Genomic DNA, 21323 nt, shown 5'->3' with positions numbered 1-21323 from the left:
AAGGATCATCAGCAGTTGGTGCAGTACAAACCTTGCACCTTGCGTTGTCTCTGCCTGTCACCTTTAATCTGTTTTACCTGAGGCCACTTCAAGGGGAAGTTCTGGGTGGTGGAAAGGGAAGTCTTTGCTGGCCCTGCTGTGTTATGTGATCTGTGTGATTGGGAGGATGGTGGTTGTCCACCCTTTCATCCCTGCAGGGGCTGGGGGGGGGTGTGCTGGAGAGGCTTAACAATGGAAGAGCTTGTTTTGGGAAGGAACATGCAGGGTGCCTGGTGCTCTGATCCGGCCAGGCTGCTGTTACAGCTGTTTTTCCACCTTGTTCAGTAGTTGGAGGAGAGAGTTTCTCAGCCTTAGAGTGGTGGGTTCACCACAAGGTGATCCAGTCCAGTGCGTGTGTGCTGGGTTTGGGAGCCCTCCCGCTGCGTTGTGCCTCCTGAATGTCAGTGGAGCTGTTGTGGTTCAGTGCGTGCCATCATTTAACCATGTGCAGAAGCAGTTGTAAGGCTGGCTGAGCTGTCTGGCAGGGGATAACGAATAAAGCCCTGAGACGTTAGGGAAGCTGGGATCATGCCTAATCTAGGGGCAACTGCTTTGCTGTCTGAATACTGATTTCTCCCTGGGAACTGAAGGGGAAGATGATGGTATGCCTGGACCATTAGTAAATATATCTGCGATTATCCTTCACCTGCTTCATGGATGGCAGAGCTCCTGGGGGATGGATGCCTCTGTCCTGTAAGGGGGTCTGTGTTGTGTACAGATCTATTGGTTTGCTGTGTGTCACCCATTTTGGATGTGGTGGCACCCAGAGCCTTGAGGGACTTCTTCTGGCAACTGAGGTGATGTTAGCAAAGATCATTCTTGGAAAATAAATTCCCTTGGACACTAACACTTTTCATTTCATCTCTGACTGCGAGCCCAAGTAAAAGCATCTTTGCTGTGCTGGCATCATCCGTCCTCTCCTTACATCCAGGATCTGTTTGACGGTAGTCTTCCTGCTATCGCCGAGACAGACGTCAGAGCCACACAGGCTATTATCTCTGTTAGCTGCCTGCTGTGATTTAAGAGCTGTGTGTCGTGCGCAGGCTGACAGAGGCCTGGCTGAGATAGATAAGCTCCTGCCATTCCTGCTCCTTGCCTTTCCCTCCAGCACCAGCATGTGGTAGGGAACGCCTCCGATCCAGGATGCTCTTTGACAGGCAGGATCTGGCAAGGTTTCCCGTGGCAACGGCTGCAGAGGAGTAGCCATGCATGATTAGAGTGATTGCTTTGAATGCTGGAGACGGCAAAATCCCCTCTGCTGTCATGCTTGCTCTGCCATGGCAGGCTGAGGCGGCCCCTTGCTGAGCATGGTGCCTGTGGCCTCTCCTGGTTCTGTCAACTCCAGTTCTGGGCAGCCCATGCAGGACTTTGAGAGGTTTTACACCTTATTGCTGCTGGCTGCTTCCTATTGCTGTCTCTCTGCACCATCCAAATCACCCTCCTTCATGACTGTAAAACCCTCTTTTCTGTAAATGATTCCCTTTCCTCATGTCTTCAGTAAGTCAAACATCTCCACGTGGCAAGGTCCGGTGCTACTCTTCTGTTTCCCAGACATCTCTAGGCCTTTGTCTGCTTAGTTTGGTATCATTAAAGAGCTTGTTCCTATTTAGTCATCACCTTCCAGGGGGAGATTTCTTTCCTCTACTGGCTGGGTGTTGTGTATTTCTCCCTCTTGTTCCTTTGTAACTTCTTGCCTCCTCGTGTGTTCTTGGGGAGTGTATCCTCTCTTGCTGTGTTATACTAGTGTTACTGTGTGCTCTTCACTAACACTAGGCTGACAATACTCTTCCACATTTCTTGCTTTTAGGGAGATGCAGACGATGAAAATGCCCGGCCACTGGCTGAGTCGTTGCTCCTTGCTGTCGCAGATCTGCTCTTCTGTCCCGATTTCACTGTGCAGAGCCACCGGAGGAGCACGGTGGTAAGTCGAATCATGAGATTATCTGCATAGAGGTAGATTAGCTGCATTGTGGGGGGTACCCTGGAAAACCCCAGCAGCTTCCTGCAAACCTGCAGGCAAGAAAATATGGAGCTGCTGAGCTTGAACCCGCAGTGACTGATATTGATCAACATTTTGGGTTCACTGTGTGGTGTTTGTGCCTTCTAAAACAGATGTTCTGAGACAGCTGGGTGAGTCTCAGCTGGAGTGACTGGCACTCACCCCCATGCTACAGCTTGCCGCTCAGGAAAAGGTGGTTGTGCTGGCAAGCAACTGCTCTTCTGTTGTTGCCATCAGAGCAGAGACCTTTAGCACCTTGTTCCTTTCACTGGTGATTTGGTGCAGTCTGGGGCAGGAAGCAGCTGTTTGCCTGATCGCAGGTACTGTAATGTGAATGAGTAGATGGTCTCTTGTGTCTTTCCACCTCCTCTCCCTCTTTGTATCATTGCAGCAAAGACAAATGTGTTCTGATCTTTATGGTGACTGTCTTTACTTTAGAGGAGTTCCCTGAAGCAGGGTTCTCCTACCCGGTGCTAAGGACAGATTCTATTGCATCTCCCTCCCTCCCTCTCTCTTTCTCTCTCCCCACCAATGATTCTGTGGTGTTTCTTGTAGGTCTGGTCTATAAACAAAAGTGCGCAGCCCTCCTTTTTGGTATAGCTATGAAGTAAATTAAAAATGAACATGCTAAACCACTGTGTATTTGATGGCTGCAAAATTCCCTGACAAACCTGAGTACTAAATTACTTGCTTGAAGTTTCTGGGTAGTAGACACAGAGTTAAAATCTGTCACCTGGGGATGAAGGGGCAAGGCTGGGTCAGAGCCACATGGTTATGTGCTAAGAGTAAGTGAGAGTGTGGCTGAAACAGATGGACTTGTCTTGTGCTGTCACTTGGGATGGATTGCACAAGTGGGGGTGACTACAGTTTTTCCTGGGAGAACCCCCCACACTGCACCTGTGATTTCTCCCTTGGCCAACCTGGCTTTCCAGGGCTCTGGGCAAGTTGAATTAGACGATGAGATCGTGAATGCTTTATGTTCCTTGCTGTTAGCTGCCTGTCTGCTGCCTGCAGCCTCTGTAGTCTGCTTAGCCTCTCTGGATCTGGTATGATCTGCGCTCTTGGGTCTGACTGCAGGTTAAGAGCAGAAAGATGGGTACAACCACCTCATGCTCATGGCAGAACAGCACATGGCCCCAGAGATACAGATTGTGGTGGATAGTTGGTGGAGCATTGAGTAAAGAGGAAGAGTAAGAGCTGGGAGGGAATGGCCAAAGGAGACCCGGGAGTGACCCATACTCTTTTGCTGTCAGCCCTGGAATTATGGCTAGAAATTGGGGATCCCTCTGTCATGCACAGTGCCTGCATCTCTGTATTTTATCACTTACTTGCAAAGGCTGAGCTCTTTGAAGTCCTTGGCACCTGCATTTTTAGGGGAACTGCTATAATGATGGCTAGTAACAGGCTGTCTTCTCCTACTGTTCCTAGTCACACATGGTAGAAGCAGGTTTGTGGATGTAATTGCATTTCTTTCCATGAAGCCTGTGCCTGGCAGGAAACGTTCAAGATTTGGTGGTGGAGGGAGTTCTTGGGCACTCCAATCTCAGCAAGAATTTTTCTGAGGAGCTTGGTGAGAAACCTGACAGAAGGTGAGCTCCAGCCTATCTGTAGGAAGTGACTAGCAAGGCAGGAAAGGTCTGGACTGTGGAAGAAGCTGCAGTTGCTTCTGTGTCAGCATTAGCTGCTGTCAACATGCTGGTTTTGTGGGAGTCGTGATTGGGGTGGTAAGTGCATCTTGGCTGCCCTCAAGTCCCGCTGTCCTGAGGTCAGTGCCTTTGTGGGAAGGAGGGAGGAAGGGAGGGAGTTATGCAATGGGAACCCAGAGCAATTAGAAACAGTCCTCTGATCTGCTTTCCCCAAGTGCAGGGAGGAAAAAAGGCAGGCGGTAGAATCTGCTTAATTAAACTCCAGAAAAGAGACAGCCAAAGTGTGCCAAGTGCTCTTGATGCAAACATATTCATCTGAGCGTTTGCTTCTGGTCATTCCTGGAGGGTCAGCAGGTGGTTTTCAATGGCTGCTTGTCTCCGCAAAACTGCTTCAACCTTGGCCTGACTGACCATGACAAAGAAGAAGGGCAAACTGCTGTGGTTCATCTCCTCAGGTTGCAAAGCAAGAGTTTGGGAGTCATGCCAGCAGCTGTGAAGGAACTGGGAGGGTTCTGACTAGGAGAAATAACATATTTGCAGTCACCTTCTTGCTTTACCCTCTGAAAAGCAAGTCACAGCCATATCTGCTTTTATTACAAATGAGGGTTAACTTGCTGCTTCTCCTGCCTTTGGGGTGCAGCCATTGCGAGTCACCATTATGTGGGTAAACTCAACATGACTTGCTCTGAGATAGGGTCGAGGTGTCGAGCAGGACTGAACCCCTGTGTGGTGCTCTTGATCTGCAAAGGAAAAGCCCTGACCTGGGCTGTGTTTCATGAGAAGCGGAGGAAAGGAGAGGAGATGGTGATGCATCCAGTAATGAAAACAGAATGTATTTTAGATTGTGTTTTGGAAAGTGACCCTTCCCAGTGGAGGTAGCTAGCATTGCACCTTGGCATGCGAGAGGAAGGGCCTCATTCTGCATGGTGCTCAGTACCTGTTGAAGATGAGAGGTCCTCTGTCAGGGGTGCTCCCTGGGTGGGGCTGGTATGTACAGTCCGAGTACTTGGATGCTTCTCTGCTGGTGTCTTTGCTGTTGTCAGAGAGAGGGGCTGAACGGCTTTGGATACCACTAGTGCTGTCAACTCTTGCTCTTGCCTTCTGTGGTCTGATCTCGTATTTCTCCCACAGGACACAGCAGAAGATATCCACTCCATCGACAGCTGTGAGTACATCTGGGAGGCAGGAGTGGGCTTTGCTCATTCTCCGCAGCTTAACTACATCCATGACTTGAATAGGTAAGAGGTTCTGCAAAGGCAGAATGGAAAGAAACTGGGCTCAGGAGAGGGGCATCTGGGGAAGGTGGGCTCCTTGCCTCCACGGGTGTCTGTGATTCCCAGGGGCTTTCTCCTTGCTCCTTTCTGAGCTAACAGGACTGGCAACACAGAAGAAAACAGCTGACCTTTTGAATAGCTTTTTGTAGTATGATATGAGAGTCAGAGTGTCTGCAACAGGAACTGGCAAAACATTGCTACTTTGAAAATGACCAGGAGTGCTGTACTGTATTTCTTTTTCATAAGGCAGCAGTTCTGCTGAGCTTTGCGCCAGTGCCAGCAGTGTTGCTTTTGAAATGAAACGTGCTTAGCTCTCTGTGGGAACGACTTTCTAGGTGGGACTGAGCCTTCCTTATGTGTCGTTGTGGTAAGTGATTGTGCCTCCTGCACACAGTCCCTGCTCCTGAATGGCTCTAGACCTTGGCTTCTTCTTCCCTTCTTTCAGGACAGAGCTGCTTAAGCTGCTGCTGACCTGTTTCTCTGAGGCCATGTATCTGCCGCCCTCCTCAGACAGCAGCAACGCCAACCCCTGGGTGCAGTTCTTCTGCTCTACAGAGAACAGGTGAGAGTGAAGGGTGGGGGGCTGGGTGCCAGGGGGGAGAAATACCTTCAAATCTCTTCCATGGAGTGTGTTCGTAACAGGGGACCATAGGACTTGGTACCCCCAACATCTAGGGGCTGTTGTCCTTTTTGGAATCATAGAATCATTAAGGTTGGAATGACCTCTAAGATCATCAAGTCCAACCGTCAACCCAACACGTCCATACCCACTACACCATGTCCCTAAGCGCCTCATCTACACGTCTTTTAAATACTTCCAGGGATGGTGACTCCACCACTTCCCTGGGCAGCCTGTTCCAAGGCCTGACCACTCTTTCAGTAAAGAAATTTCTTCTAATGTCCAGTCTAAACCTCCCTTGGCGCAACTTGAGGCCATTTCCTCTCGTCCTATCGCTAGTTACTTGGGAGAAGAGACCAACACCCACCTCGCTACAACCTCCCTTCAGGTAGTTGTAGAGCGCGATGAGGTCTCCCCTCAGCCTCCTCTTCTCCAGACTAAACAGTCCCAGTTCCCTCAGCCGCTCCTCATAAGACTTGTGCTCCAGGCCCTTCACCAGCTTCATTGCCCTCCTCTGGACACGCTCCAGCCCCTCCATGTCCTTCTTGTAGTGAGGGGCCCAAAACTAACACAGTATTCAAGGTGCAGCCTCACCAGTGCTGAGTACAGGGGCACGATCACTTCCCTACTCCTGCTGGCCACACTATTTCTGACACAGGCCAGGATGCCATTGGCCTTCTTGGCCACCTGGGCACACTGCTGGCTCATGTTCAGCTGGCTGTCAACCAGCACCCCCAGGTCCTTTTCCTCTGGGCAGCTTTCCAGCCACTCTTCCCCAAGCCTGTAGCTTTGCATGGGGTTGTTGTGGCCAAAGTGCAGGACCCGGCACTTGGCCTTGTTGAACCTCATACAATTGGCCTCAGCCCATCGATCCAGCCTGTCCAGGTCCCTCTGCAGAGCCTTCCTACCCTCGAGCAGATCAACACTCCCAGCCAACTTGGTGTTGTCTGCAAACTTACTGAGGGAGCACTCGATCCCCTCATCCAGATCATTGATAAAGATATTGAACAGGACTGGCCCCAGTACTGAGCCCTGGGGAACACCGCTCGTGACTGACTGCCAACTGGATTTAACTCTGTTCACCACAACTCTCTGGGCCCGTCCGTCCAGCCAGTTTTTTACCCAGTGAAGAGTGCACCTGTCTAGGCCATGAGCCGCCAGCTTCTCTAGGAGAATGCTGTGGGAGACAGTGTCAAAGGCTTTACTAAAGTCCAGGTAGACCACATCCACAGCCTTTCCCTCATCCACTAGGTGGGTCACCTGGTCATAGAAGGAGATCAGGTTGGTCAAACAGGACCTGCCTTCCATGAACCCATGCTGGCTGGGCCTGATCCCCTGGTTGTCCCGGACATGGCATGTCCCATGACATGTGAGTGCCCTCAAAATGAACCGCTCCATGATCTTCCCTGGCACCGAGGTCAGGCTGACCGGCCTGTAGTTCCCCGGATCCTCCTTCCGGCCCTTCTTGTAGATGGGTGTCACATTGGCAAGCCTCCAGTCATCCGGGACCTCCCCAGTTAACCAGGACTGCTGGTAAACGATGGAGAGCGGCTTGGCAAGCTCCTCCGCCAGCTCCCTCAGTACCCTCGGGTGGATCCCATCCGGCCCCATAGACTTGTGAACGTCCAGGTGGCATAGCAGGTCATTAACTTCTTCCTCTTGGATTATGGGGGGTTTATCCTGCTCGCCATCCCTGTCTTCCAGCTCAGGGGGCTGAGTACCCTGAGGATAACTGCTCTGACTATTAAAGACTGAGGCAAAGCAGGCGTTAAGTACCTCAGCCTTATCTTTGTCCTTGGTGGCAACGTTCCGCTCCCCGCATCCAATAGAGGATGAAGATTCTCCTTGGCTCTCCTTTTGTCATTAATATACTTGTAAAAGCATTTTTTTTGACTCTCATGACAGTGGCCAGGTTGAGTTCTAGCTGGGCTTTTGCCTTTCTAATTTCTACTCTGCACGACCTAACGAGATCCCTGTACTCTTCTTGAGTTGCCTGCCCCTTCTTCCAAAGGTGATAAGGTCTCCTTTTTTTCCTGAGTCCCAGCCAGAGCTCCCCATTCAGCCTGGCCAGTCGTCTTTCCCGCCCGTTCTTACGGCGCATGGGGACAGCCCGCTCCTGTGCCTTTAAGACTTCCTTCTTGAAGAACGTCCAGCCTTCCTGGATCCCTTTGCCCTTCAGGACTGTCTCCCAAGGGACCCTCTCGACCAGTGTCCTGAGCAGGCCAAAGTCTGCCCTCCGGAAGTCCATGGTAGCGGTTTTGCAGGCCTCCCTCCTTACTTCACTAAGTATTGAGTATTCTATTATTTCATGGTCGCTAAGCACAAGCTGGCCTCCGACCACCACATCACCCACCAGTCCTTCTCTGTTTGTGAACAGCAGGTCAAGCGAGGCACCTCCCCTGGTAGGCTCGCTTACCAGTTGCTTCAGGAAGTTATCCTCCACACACTCCAGGAACCTCCTTGACTGTTTCCTCTCTGCCGTGTTGTATTTCCAGCAGACGTCCGGAAAGTTGAAGTCCCCCATGAGAACAAGGGCTAGTGACTGTGAGACTTCTGCGAGCCTCTGGTAGAATGTTTCATCTGCCTCCTTGTCCTGGTTAGGTGGTCTATAACAGACTCCCAGCAGGACATCTGCCTTGTTCGCCTTCCCCCTCATCCTTACCCACAAGCATTCGACCTCATCATCACTATCGTTGAGCTCTAGACAGTCAAAGCACTCCCTAACATACAGAGCTACCCCATTCCTCGCCTATCCCTTCTGAAGAGCTTATAGCCATCCATTGCAGCACTCCAATCGTGAGACTCATCCCACCATGTTTCCGTGATGGCGACTAAGTCATAGCTACCCCGTTGCACAATGGCTTCCAGCTCTTCCTGTTTGCCGCCCATGCTGCGTGCATTGGTGTAGATGCACTTGAGCTGGGCTGCCGATTTCTCCCCTGGCATTGGCGTGCCGCCCCTAGGCTCTTCTCTAGTGGTTTTATCCCCTTCCCCCTTCGAACCTAGTTTAAAGCCCTCTCGATGAGCCCTGCCTACTCATACGCGAGAATCCTTTTCCCCCTTTTTCTTCGTCCCTGTCTACGTAAACCCCAGTAGCATCTCTGCTGAGTGAGAATTGTTCCTCAGCAGCAAAAAGAGAGACTGAGCATGGTGCTCACTGGAGTTTGATGCAGGACTGATCCCTGTCCTGTGGGAAATAGCAGATCCTGTTGCCTGCTGTAGACCCTGTTCCCTGGTGGGGATGATGGCCTGGCACTGCAGCGGGCGGTTTGTGGTGTTGGTGGTGGGTGAATGCTGCCGTCTAGTGACGTCTTCTCTGGGACTTGCAGCTCCCCAGGTGACAGTTGCTCACCTGGGGGAGCACAGTCCCAGTTGAAGGCAGGCAGTTTTGTCTTTCCAGAGTCTAGAGAACTTCGAGGTCCTGTTCCCTTTTTCATATTGCTGCACAGGCTTCCTCTGGGAGGCCACACAGCCTTTCTCACCTCCACTTCCCTCTCAGCTGTAGTCCCGGAGATAAGCTGGGAGCTGGAGTGTCAGCTCTCGTCTCTGGGCTGCTCAGTCATGGGCCACTGTTATAGGTTAGAGAAGATGCTAGTGTCTTGTCATGATCCGAAACTCTTGGGGAGAGAGATGACTGTCTCTCCCCAGGCAGCACCTTTTGCTTCCTGCTTCTGCCTTCTGAGAATGTTTTCTCCTCCCCAGACATGCACTCCCACTCTTCACCTCGCTCCTGAACGTTGTCTGTGCCTATGACCCGGTGGGTTATGGGATTCCTTACAATCACCTGCTTTTCTCTGACTACCGCGAGCCCCTGGTGGAGGAGGCAGCCCAGGTGCTGATTGTCACTTTGGACTATGATGGCTCCACCAGTTCAAGTCCCACCGTGGATGGCACAACCACTGGCACAGCCATGGATGATGTGGATGTGAGTGACACTGCGATCTGTATTTGCTGCTCTCCTGAACTCCCTGTGGTCCTCTTACACCAGCTCGCATTGAATGTTGACCTGTAGTGCCCAGGACCACTCCTCTCCTTGCAGTCTGGCCAGTCCTGCTTCTTTCCTGTAGGTCACTAGACAGCTGTAGATGACCAAACCACTAGGTTTTGGTCACTGACTTGAATCAGGAGTATGTAAGTGAAAAGCCCCTGACTTTACTGTTCCCTGAGGTGCTCTGTGTGCTAGTATTTAAAACTGGATCATTCAGAGAGCAAAGCTGAAATGAGAGACATTAACCCCCAGAGCCAGTGGTTACACTTTAACTTCCTGAGTAAACCTTGTTGCCAGTAGGCATTTCACTCATTTTCTTTGAACGCAGCCTCCTGGACCAGACAATCTGTTTGTGAATTACCTCTCAAGAATACACCGAGAGGAGGTAATGTGCTCCTGTCCTCAACTATTTCCTGTCTGATTTCATGCTGATTGCATCAGTCCTGGGGCCCACCACAGTCTCTTTCCTGGTCTGTCGGCAGGATTTCCAGTTCATCCTGAAAGGAGTGGCCCGCTTGTTATCAAACCCACTGGTCCAGACCTACCTGCCAAACTCTGCCAAGAAGATCCAATTCCATCAGGAACTCCTCGTCCTCTTCTGGAAACTCTGTGACTTCAACAAGGTGTGGATCTGCTTCTTGCTGAGCTTTGCCCCACCTTGCCTGTTGCCCAGAGTCTGGTGTGGCTCTGGCTGGACCGAGCCCTGGTGAAGAGTTACAAGCAGGTGACTCTGTGGTACTCTGGTCAGCAGCACTATTCCCTGCCGCGTGGGCTGGGGGGAGTCTGGCTGTAGGGACAGCTTGTGAGAGGGGCTGCAGCTCCTGAAGGTCAGTGCTTGAGGCAAATGCTGGAGCAGGTGGTATGGTAACTCTACAAATAACACTGGAATTGAAGAGCTGGTACATACACCAGCCTTTCTAACATTCTTGAGAGACTAATTAACTTGAGGCTACCTGTCCTGAATCCTGCGGATGGTGCAGAAAACCGAATATACTTGTGATTGTCTGAAATCCTCCCCTTTCTTCCAGAAATTCCTCTTCTTTGTGCTGAAGAGCAGCGATGTTCTGGACATCCTTGTCCCAATCTTGTATTTTCTCAATGATGCCAGAGCAGACCAGTGTAAGTTGGTTATTTTCAATATTTGGCTTGACAGTTGAGCTAGAATGCTCAATGTTTTTAAGATGCTTCCTCCCTACCACTTAGATGTGATAGCATCTCGAGTGCATGTTCCTAGCCTTCTACAGGCATGGAGCAGAGTGGTTCAGTTAGCTGGGTTTTAATGTTTGTAAGAGACTAGAAGCAGGACATGATCTACACCACAACACAGGGAAGGGAGATCCTTAGCATGTGTTAACTCGTTTTGAGTCCTTATGTCGAAAGCTGTGTCCCTGATCCTATGAAGAGGGAGAAATGAGCAATCTGCTCTTGTCTTGGGTGTAAATCATGCATAACTCCATCACTGCGTAGTGGAAAGAAGTAGTCAGATCTTTCCTACTATGGTGATGGGTTTACATCAAGAACATGATGAAGAAAAGCATGATCTATCCAACACTTATCATTGTACTGGCCCCATAAATGTGCTTGGGAAGGACACTGGTACTGGCAATGGAGCGAGCTTTGTGTGGGATGTCCCTTATCAGGATGGTCTGGTCTGTGCAGTTTTTCTTTCAGTGTTTCTTTTGCCTCTTCACTGCCCTTCTGTCTTCAGGAGCCCACTGGCCTTACTATGATGTGCGGGGTTTTTTGTGGTTTTGTTTTGTGTGGTTTTTTTTTCCCCCCTGCAGCACGAGTGGGCTTGATGCACATTGGGGTCTTTATCCTCCTGCTTCTCAGTGGGGAGCGTAACTTTGGGGTTCGACTGAACAAGCCGTATTCTGTACGAGTGCCTATGGACATCCCTGTCTTCACAGGGACGCATGCAGATCTCCTCATCATAGTGAGTATAGCTCCAGCAGTTCTTTTCTCTCCCTCCTAACTTCTGTTTCATACCTCCACAAATAATTGTCCTCCTTCAATATACTCATCCTTCCTAGATTGCCAGTCCATTAAGTAGCTAGAAAGTGTGTGGGATGCATCCAAGCACTGGCGGGATCTTTGCACACTATTAAACTGAGGTGATGTGTCTAGCAGGGTGCATATGCATGAGATGCAATTCCATCTGCATGAGATGATCCCAAAGAACAGGATCCTGGATGATGCTGGACTGGCGTCTAAAGGACTCTGGGACTGGCATGAGTGGCATGGGTGCATGGTCTCTACCAGACTTGATTGCAGGTGGGGAAGGCAGGAGATCTGACTGCATTGCTGGCTCTGTCCCAAGTAACCAGAGTTGTGTGGAGCACATCTGTCAGAATGGGAACAACAGTGATACCAAGCTCAACCCTACAGCTTTGGATTGCTGCAAGGTTGCATTCATCTTTCAGTCTGTAGTGCTGAGGGCCACAATACTGCCTTATAAACATCTGTGTGTTTTGCAGTACCAGCCTCAGGTGGTACCCTCCTGTCATGCTAGTACTCGTTTGCCAGAGAAGAATCTCTCAACAGCTTCTGATAAACCTCCAAATGGAGATTCCCATTAGAAGGAGTAGGAAGAAATGGGCCCACCAGAACTGTTCTTGATGCTATGTGTTTTGCTATTACATTCCATTAATCTTAGATCATCTCTGTATTTTCATTATGCTGCAGGTCTTCTCTACAGGCATGGCAGCTAGAGGTGGGAAGGCCAAGACTGATGTCTGAACTGGTTGCAAGGCAGTTGAATCTTTCCATGTCTGAGGGTATAGTTAAGAAAAATAGGACAAACATTTGAGTTAGAAGTTTGCACTAAAATCAAATGTGAAATGATTAGTTCTGTGGCATTTCAAGCAGCTATCATTAGGGTTCAGAGTCAAAATCCATTGGAGGTGAAGATGTTCATGATGGTTTATTTTTGTCTCAGGCTGTCTGTGCATTTTGGAACAGCTCACAGCCAGTTTCTGTTTGCAGTGTTGTAGAGCCCTAATCACGTCCCTGAAGGATTCCTTGTAAATGAAAACTTGTACTCCTGGAGCGCAAGTCTGCAGTGAGAGCAACCTTCCCCACCTGTGTAATTGTGGAGTGTTCAGGGCCCTGCCTAGGAAGGAGTGGTGTCAGGAAGCGATTAGTGTGGGGGTGGCACTGGTTTTGGTTGAGAGGGTGCTTTCGGTAAGGTACTAACTTGCTCAAGAACTCCTTCCTTGCCATAGGTCTTTCACAAGATCATAACCAGTGGGCATCAGCGGCTGCAGCCTCTCTTTGACTGCCTGCTCACCATCATTGTGAACGGTAAGCACTGTATGCAGTGTGAAACTGCACCCACAGAGGGGACAGCTCTGGCTACTCTCACCCCCCTCTCCCTGTCTCCTAGCTGTGCCCCCTAACATTGCCCAGTGTCAGTGACTGCTGCTGGAAACTGATCCTTTCCAGTCTGGAGGTGTCAGCTGCAGATCAGACCTGCCTGCAGGGTTATTGCCTGGGCTCAGTCAGATGGGGCAGAGGATGGGACAGCAGAGTGTCTGGAGCCCCTCTGGGGTGGCAGAAGGGCATTTGTCAGAAGGCCTGGTGAGGGTTGTTGGCAGTGCTATCCCTTTCCAGCAGGGAGTGCTACCTCCCCACGGTGGCAGTGGCTTCCCTTTGGCTGGCTCCAGGTGGCTCCAGTTGTGTAAGCTTTTCAGGAGGCATGCCAGAGATGATGTTACTAGTGTAAAACTACACAAGACCCTCTAAAAGCAGAAAAGCCTGCTTTTACTAGGCAATATCTCTGTTTCACTTCTTTTATATTTGGAAATGTTTCTGTGAAGCCCTGTTGGGCTCAGCTATTCCATGAGGCTTTCCCAGAAGTGCAGGGTGGGAAGCTGGTAAGAGCAACATTTTTAGTGGTGTATTTATGTGAATAAATACACCTTGGTTCTTTCTCCAGTTTTCATTTTTTTGCCTTCTGCAGTGTCTCCGTACCTGAAGTCTCTCTCCATGGTGGCTGCTAACAAGTTACTGCATCTCCTGGAGGCTTTTTCCACCACCTGGTTCCTGTTCTCTGCTGTCCAGAACCACCATCTCGTTTTCTTCTTGCTGGAAGTTTTCAACAACATCATTCAGTACCAGTTTGATGGTAAGAGACTGACTGCTGTATTTAGTGGGTTTGCACTAGTTTAGTCCAAGAGACCGTGAGATGGAAGTTCAGAGAAAGTCCAAACAGATGAGAGAAGGGGAGAAGTGTAGAAACCAACTACATGGAGACTTGCCTAGGATTGAGAAGTTGGGTTAGTAGGTGATCAGTGTTGGGTCCTGACCCAGACAGGTTGGGTTAGAGCAAAATGAGATGGCAGCTAATTATCAGCATAACCTCAGCTTCCTGCAGACCAGAAGATGAGATGGGTAGAGGGGAAGAAGAAGGGAAAGTGAGCATGTAACGCTTAAGTTGGGACTGGCTGGATGCTGCTGTGAAACTGCTCATGTTGTTCAGCAATGTAGGTGAGGGGATAAAACAACTTCCATCTCTTTAAATGTTTAAAAGTGTCTCTCAGTTCTGCTCTGGCATGTCACTGGAGCTGAAGACCAAACAGCCCCATTCAAACAAAGTTCTGGCACTTGCTACCTTTCCAGGAAATGCCTTATGCTTTCCCTCTTAAAAGCATGACAGTCTTTTACCTCAAGAAAATCATAGAATCACAGAATCGTAGAATAGTTTGGGTTGGAAGGGACCTTTAAAGGTCATCTTGTCCAACTCCCCTGCCGTGGGCAGGGACATCTTCAACGAGATCAGGTTGCTCAGAGCCCCATCCAACCTGACCTTGAATGTTTCCAGGGATGGGGCATCTACCACCTCTCTGGGCAACCTGTGCCAGTGTTTCACCACCCTCATTGTAAAAAATTTCTTCCTTATATCTAGTCTAAATCTACCCTCTTTTAGTTTAAAACCATTCCCCCTTGTCCTGTCGCAACAGGCCGTGCTAAAAAGTTTGTCCCCATCTTTCTTATAAGCCCCCTTTAAGTACTGAAAGGCTGCAGTAAGGACTCCCTGAAGCCTTCTCTTCTCCAGGCTGAATAACCCCAACTCTTTCAGCCTTTCTTCATAGGAGAGGCGTTCCATCCCCCTGAGCATTTTCATGGCCCTCCTCTGGAGCCGCTCCAACAGGTCTATGTCTGTCTTGCGCTGAGGGCTCCAAAGCTGGACACAGTACTGCAGGTGGGGTCTCACCAGAGCAGAGTAGAGGGGCAGAATCACCTCCCTTGACCTGCTGGCCACGCTTCTTTTGATGCAGCCCAGGATATGGTTGGTGTTCTGGACTGCAAGTGCACATTGCCGGGTCATGTCCAGCTTTTTGCCCCCCAGTACCCCCAAGTCCTTCTTGGCAGGGCTGCCCTCAACCCCTTCATCCCTCAGCCTGTATTGATACCGGAAATAATAGAGCGAGGACCCTTAACCTGCTAAAAATTCAATGCTTTGCTTTAAAACTGCAAATCAAGAGTGGGCATTCTGCTTCCTAATGGAAATCTTGCAAGTGGTGGTTGCCAGATCCTAAAACAGCCTTTGTGGCTGTGACTTGAGTTTTATTTTAAGGGATGGTTTCATTCTGTTCTCTGCCACCTTGCAGACAGTAAGAATTCTGGCCTTTTTGTTTTGCTATTTCAAGCCTGTTTCTCCTTAAATGAATGCCCCTGATTTGTTCTGTGAACTCTTTTGAAGATGGAGAAATGTTCAATCTTGGCTAACAACCTTTTTTTCCAAAAATAGGTGCTAATATGTGGTTTAAACTGTCCTTTTTCTTCTCAGTTGTTTGAATGTCAGTTTCTAAGCCATTTCTTGTCAGCCTTCCAGCCTAGGAAGGATTTCACTGAATTTCCTGTACTGCTTTGTAGTGGATAAGAGGATATCAAGCTCTGCTCTTTCTTCCATGTGCCATTGCCTTTGTGCGTGGAAGCATGGTTCTCTGAGCTGTGGGGTCTCCACGATCACACTTCGTGTACCCAGTGAGCTGTGCTGTATTGGCAGAGCTCTTTGAGTCTTACTTCTCTGCTCATTTTGTTGCTGTGATTCCCAGGGAACTCAAATTTGGTCTATGCTGTTATCCGCAAGCGGAATGTATTTCACCAGCTGGCCAACTTACCCACGGACTCACAGTCCATCCAGAAAGGTCTGCAGCGCAAGAAGAAAACTCCTGAGCCTATTTCTCGCACCAACTCCCAGGATGGGGTCTCCATGGAAGGGTCACGTCCTGCTGCCCCTGCTGAACCAGGGACGCTGAAGACAAGTTTGGTGGCTACTCCAGGTCAGCTTTAGTTTACCTTTGTAACAGGAGAGAGGTTTGTTTTCTCTCTGAGATACGGTGTGGACTCACCCTTTCACTGGGTGTGGGAGAGATTAAGAGTTTTCATCTGTGAATGACTTACTGCCTTTCAGTCTGAGTTGCAGATCAGTTTGCCCAAGCTGATCACAAACAAGTCAAAGTAAACTGCCTTGAGTTTCTCTCCTCTCAAACTTAGTGTCCACGTGGCCATTTCTCCTAATCTTGACCTTTTGCCTCAGTTTAACTGTATCCACATGAACCTGTGTTCCTCTTACATCAGGGAGCATTTTCCTAGAGACAAAGAACTCCTTTGGGGTGGTGAAATCAAGGCTAGATCTTGCTTCTCCTGTTGAAAGGAGAGCATTTCAGATGTCAGCAGATGCACAAGGTGTCTGTGCATGGTAGGGCAGAGAATAATCCCCCGCTTTTAAGTGTATTTAATTCACTTGTGTTTCTGAGCTTTTCCTCTTTTGAATGCAGGAATTGACAAGCTCACAGAGAAGTCACAGGTGTCAGAGGATGGGACCATGCGTTCGCTGGAGCCCGAGTCTTCACAGCCTCCATCAGAGGGCAACTCGCCCTCAACTGTGAGTGATGGGGAACCCTGGAGCGGGGTAAGGCCTGACATTCTGGTGTGTAGGGAATGTCTAGGACTCGGTGTGAAATGAACTAGAATTGGGGACTTTAGGAGAGGTCTGGTTGGCCCTCTGAAGAAAGGCATCGTAATTAGAGGCAATATGCACATGTGCGCTGTGCTGGAAAACACCGTGGTTCAGAAGTACTATTGCATCATCTTGGGTGTTTCATGTTTGCGCTAGTGACACAAGAGCTAAGACACTAGAGGAGTGAGCTTTCTCCACCTTGAAAGCTACTGATAGAGCAGCAAGTGTGTAATTGCAAAGAGATGTATTCCTGATCCAGAGGCTTTCAACTTAGATTCTGACTGTTGCTTCTTTTTCTTCTCCCTCCTCTCTGGGATGGAGAGCTCTACCAGAATCTTCTGGCTAGCTGGTGTTGTGAAAAATGTGTTCCCATGAGGGCTTGGCTGAGGTGCTTCCCGCAGAGTGGCGGCTGCTTGACCATGCAGATGAGACAAAGGTTTTGCAGTCTTTGAATCAAAGCTGCGCTGGCCTCCTAGGCGCTGATGGCAATGTCAGCCTTCTGGCATTCGCTGGTTTTCCTCATCAAGAAATGTAAAACAGCTGTCTTCCAAATTCTCTGTTTAGTCCTCAGTCTGTGTCTTTTCCTGTCCAGTATCAAAAACTTCTAGGCTGTCTTATAGGAAGTGTATTACAAAGGCTGTCCTGCATGTCCTCTCCTCCTTTAGCAAGGCCACATTTATACACCTAGTACTGCCTCACGCTCTGCCTGAGCATTCACTGTCCACTGAGCCGTTTCATAGCAGTGAGAACGTTTAATCCGTTTGCACAGGGTGGCATGGCTGTCCCATGGTGAAAGGCATAACTTTCCCAGCTTTTCCTCTCTTAGTTTTCTCTGAAATGGCCAAATTGACACACCAGCTCTCACCAGGTGTGGAGCAAAGTGGGCAGGAGGTGATGAGTTGGGATGGAATGCTGCATCTTATCATGGGCTGCTATGGACTGTAGTGGTGCTACAAGAATCTTTGTCTGTTTTGCTCTGTTGTGGTTTAACCCCAGCCAGCAACTAAACACCATGCAGCTGCTCGCTCACCCCCCCACTCTGGTAGGATGGGGGAGAGAATTGGGAGGGTACAAGTAGGAAAACTCGCGGGTTGAGATAAAAACAGTTTAATAATGGAAATAAAACAAAGCAGAACAGTAACAATAACAATGATAACAACAACAGTAACAGTAACAGAATATACAAAGCAGGCGATGCACGATGCAACTGCTCACCAACTGCATGTCACAAACCGCCAGAGAGGCCCCCGCCCACCCCCCCCCCCACCCCCACCCCCCCCCCGCAAGATTTTATACTGAGCATGATGTCACAGGTATACAATACCCCATTGACCAGCTGGGTCAACCTCCCTGGCTATGCTCCCCCCTCCCAGCTTCCCCTGCACTTGGCAGAGCATGGGAGGCCGAAAAGTCCCTGGTGCAAGCACCACCCAGCAACAACCAAAGCCATCAACGCTCCTGTCATACCAAACCCAAAACACAGCACGCCCCTCCCCCAGCTACTGGGAAGAAAGTGAACTCTGTCCCAGCCACAACCAGGACATGCTCTCAACATGCTTTTGGCTGAGACAGTACTGCAGAATCGTGGCCCAAGTGGGGGATGCTTGCAAAGGCATCACAATCTAGTGGAGCAGACTGAAGATTCCTCTATTCTACTTTTAAGTCCTGATCCTCTCTGCTTGTTCTGCTTGCTTGTGTGTGCATGTGGGCCTTTGGTCTCAGACAGACAGTTGCCCATTAGCTGCCCCACCTGGCTCCAGCAATGCTATTTGCATGTCTGAATGTTTGCGGGGTGGGTGCCAAAAAGCAGACAGGAGGTGAAGGATGGTAAAGCGGTGGGTGTGGGATATGCTATGGGGAGAATCATCACTGCTATTACATAGCGCTTCAGGTAGCACACAGCTGTCTTCAGGGATTGTGGTGTTTCAGACTATCTGAACATTGTCTTCTTTCTGTGCTCCAACCTCGTTCCAACCTACTGAGTTAAGATAAATTATTAAGAGATACTGGATAAATTTTAAATAAATCAATAAGAGATACTGGATAAATTTTAGGATACCCACCCTTATGACTGATTTAATTTCCTTCTTTTACCTGTTGTAATGTTCTCCCCTTATCAGTCATAACCATTTCAAAAGTGTCTTGTGAAATGTTCAACAGCCTTCATATTTCAGTGTAATTCCATCTTACCTTTCCTAAATGTGTCAGCTGGCTGATAGCATTTGGATGGCAGCTGTGAGGGGGCAAGGGCTGTGGGAGAGTGAGGAGGAAAGAGGAAGAGGGTGGGGTCATTTGAAGGAAATCAGAGTTTTTTATGTTTTTATGAATTTTATTTTTAGAAGCTTGATGAGGACACGGCACTGAAGCTGAACAGGCTGAACGATAAGGTTGTAGCTGCAAACATTGCAAAATAATATTGCTGTTTAGGCTTTGAATAACCTGGAATGAAGAGAATTCCCGAATATCCCACGACGAGTTTTACTTACCCTTCCTGGCCTTCCCTGGTACCAGGTGAAGGCCCATGGTCAGCAATATATCTTAAGCACACAATTAATTATGTTGTCATTAAGTGAGATCTTGGCTGAGAACTTGCAAAAGAAAGGTTTTCTTCTTCCAGCAGCCCATGAAACATAATCATGGGTCATTACATCTCTGTGTCCAGCAGCTGGCTTGAGCTGTTTCCCAGTCAGAAAAGGACTGGTACGGCACAGTCAGCTTCCAGTGGATTGCAGCGCAGCTCTGCCCCAAGCCTGCTGTTTCTGGTTGTGAAGGTGACGTGTGAATGAGTCCATGCATGTGGAGGTGCAGGATGGCTGTTGGAAGGAAGTGCTGTTCTCCATTGTTTTGTAAAAAAGTCAGCTCTAAGTTGTAGTAATGAATGGTCAGGGTGCACTGCAAAAGGAAAAAGCCTTTTTACCTTGTGCAGAGATTGACAGTGATTTTAAAGGGTTATTTCTTTCCTTCCCACCATGAATATGGAAAGCCAGGTTGTTAATAATGTCTTCTGTATAAGAGAAATGAAAACAGAGTGATGGCGAGAAGAATAATAACAGGCAATTGGGTCTTGAACTTTTGACCAGAGCTTTTCAAGAAGTGACTAGTGATGGTGTTCGTGTTTCGGGGATATGAGTGTGTCATTCCTTAAGGGGCAGGGGTTATTAGGTAGGAGTTGCTGAGAGCTCACCCTTGAAAAAACGCTCTTTAAGATATTCCAGGATGGGCACCAAAAATCCCAGAGATACTCAGTAGACAGAGGTCTGAAAAGCTGTGGCCTTTAGCTGTTTAATCTCTGTGCTAAAAGAAAGAAGCATGCCTGAATAGTCTTTTGTCAATCCCGTTTTAACTCTCCCACTGTGGATTCTTCCAACAGAGTGTCAGCAGTGGTGACTGGAGTTGTGACCTTGCCACATGGTCCTACAACCCCATCAAATGTTGCCACTCGCTGGCCAAAGCATATGGTTTTGGTGAATGAAGGTCTGGTGGGTTTGATCTGTTTTAGGGCCAGGCTGAGCTGTCTTTCCCAGCAGTGCTCTGGAAAAGCTGGGGGAAAAGTCAGCAGAAAATGGGTTGTATTTCTTGCTCTTAAGTGTGATTTGCTTTTGTTTGTTTTTTTCTTTTGGTTTTTTCTTTTTTTAAATAATATTTATTGATAGGAGGCATCACACCCCCGACGGGATCGAAGGCGTCTCTCTAGTGCATCCTCCAGTGGACAGTGGACCCCAACTCCTGACTGGGTAAGGGAATCTGGACAGAGGAAATAAATAATGAGGAAAAGAGCTGTGGCAGAAATGCCACACATACCCTGCCTTCCCCTGCTGCAGAGACTCCTGCAAAGGAGGATTTCCTCATGGGTAATGTCTTTGACTTGTGGTCAAAGCTCCAGAAGTTTACTACCATCTGTGAAGTAGTATTTTGTTTTACCTGTTTTAAACCAATGCCCTGCTAGTTCCATTGAGTGGCTCATAATTCCAGTGCTCCAGGATTTATTGTATGGCTGTTGTGCACTCAGTTCATCCACCACCTTTGTGATTTTTGTAAACCGCATTTGTTGTAGAGATAGTGGAGGTGACTGTAGAAAAGCTACTAATGCAGTGCACTGATTTCCCTGCGGGCTTTCCTGCTTACAGGTGATGTCTTGGAAGTCAAAGCTTCCCCTGCAGACAATCATGCGGCTCTTACAGGTGCTGGTCCCTCAGGTGGAGAAGATCTGCATTGACAAGTAAGTACATTTTTGGAGAGAAAGGGCTGTGCAGTGGTAAAGAGCTCTGTGAGGTTGGCAGCGTTTGATGAATTTGGAGGGCCTGTAGGGGAAACCTTGTAAAGTATAATTGAAAGCATCACAGTCTCAGCAGAGGAGATATTATTTTGCTTGCCAAGCTTCTTGTTTCTCTGATCCCTTCTTAACTCTTTTTTTCAGTGGACAAAGTCTGTGTTCTTGGTGGCCACGGTTGCTGGCTCTGTGTCTGTGTTTGTTTAGACTGTTACTTTGTGCTGCAGCAGTTTTGGGGGTGTCTATGGACATGCTAAGGATGTTCCTGATCTGTCTCTTTGCAGGGGTCTCACTGATGAATCGGAGATCCTCAAGTTCTTGCAGCATGGTACACTGGTGGGGCTGCTACCTGTCCCTCACCCCATCCTCATTCGCAAGTACCAGGCTAACTCGGGCACTGCCATGTGGTTCCGAACCTACATGTGGGGAGTTATTTATTTGAGGTAAACCAGCTGGGTGTGGTCTAACTTTATCTTTTCCAAACTTTTGGGGGGTCTGTAGGGAGAATTGCATGCACTTGG

At 48.9% G+C, this 21323-nt stretch overlaps 1 protein-coding gene across 2 annotated transcripts in view; it reads left to right on the top strand.

Annotated features, from left to right (window-relative positions):
• HID1 (HID1 domain containing) overlaps nt 1–21323 on the top strand; it is a 36391-nt gene that overhangs the window by 12505 nt on the left and 2563 nt on the right. The window contains exons 4-19 of one of the 2 annotated variants that reach the window (XM_075169717.1): nt 1847–1960; nt 4816–4922; nt 5404–5520; nt 9280–9502; nt 9894–9950; nt 10048–10188; nt 10594–10684; nt 11350–11501; nt 12790–12868; nt 13527–13691; nt 15625–15852; nt 16351–16484; nt 18872–18919; nt 20186–20266; nt 20660–20751; nt 21087–21245. In XM_075169717.1, the coding sequence (XP_075025818.1) occupies nt 1847–1960; nt 4816–4922; nt 5404–5520; nt 9280–9502; nt 9894–9950; nt 10048–10188; nt 10594–10684; nt 11350–11501; nt 12790–12868; nt 13527–13691; nt 15625–15852; nt 16351–16484; nt 18872–18919; nt 20186–20266; nt 20660–20751; nt 21087–21245 (1988 nt within the window). The remainder of the gene's footprint in view (nt 1–1846; nt 1961–4815; nt 4923–5403; nt 5521–9279; nt 9503–9893; nt 9951–10047; nt 10189–10593; nt 10685–11349; nt 11502–12789; nt 12869–13526; nt 13692–15624; nt 15853–16350; nt 16485–18871; nt 18920–20185; nt 20267–20659; nt 20752–21086; nt 21246–21323) is intronic. The other variant, XM_075169718.1, reaches the window with a different exon arrangement.

The sequence above is a fragment of the Calonectris borealis genome, chromosome 20, assembly GCF_964195595.1.
Source record: "Calonectris borealis chromosome 20, bCalBor7.hap1.2, whole genome shotgun sequence".
NCBI lineage: Eukaryota > Metazoa > Chordata > Aves > Procellariiformes > Procellariidae > Calonectris > Calonectris borealis.
The sequence above is the reverse complement of the archived record's forward strand: the minus strand, read 5'-3'. Positions and strand labels throughout refer to the sequence as shown.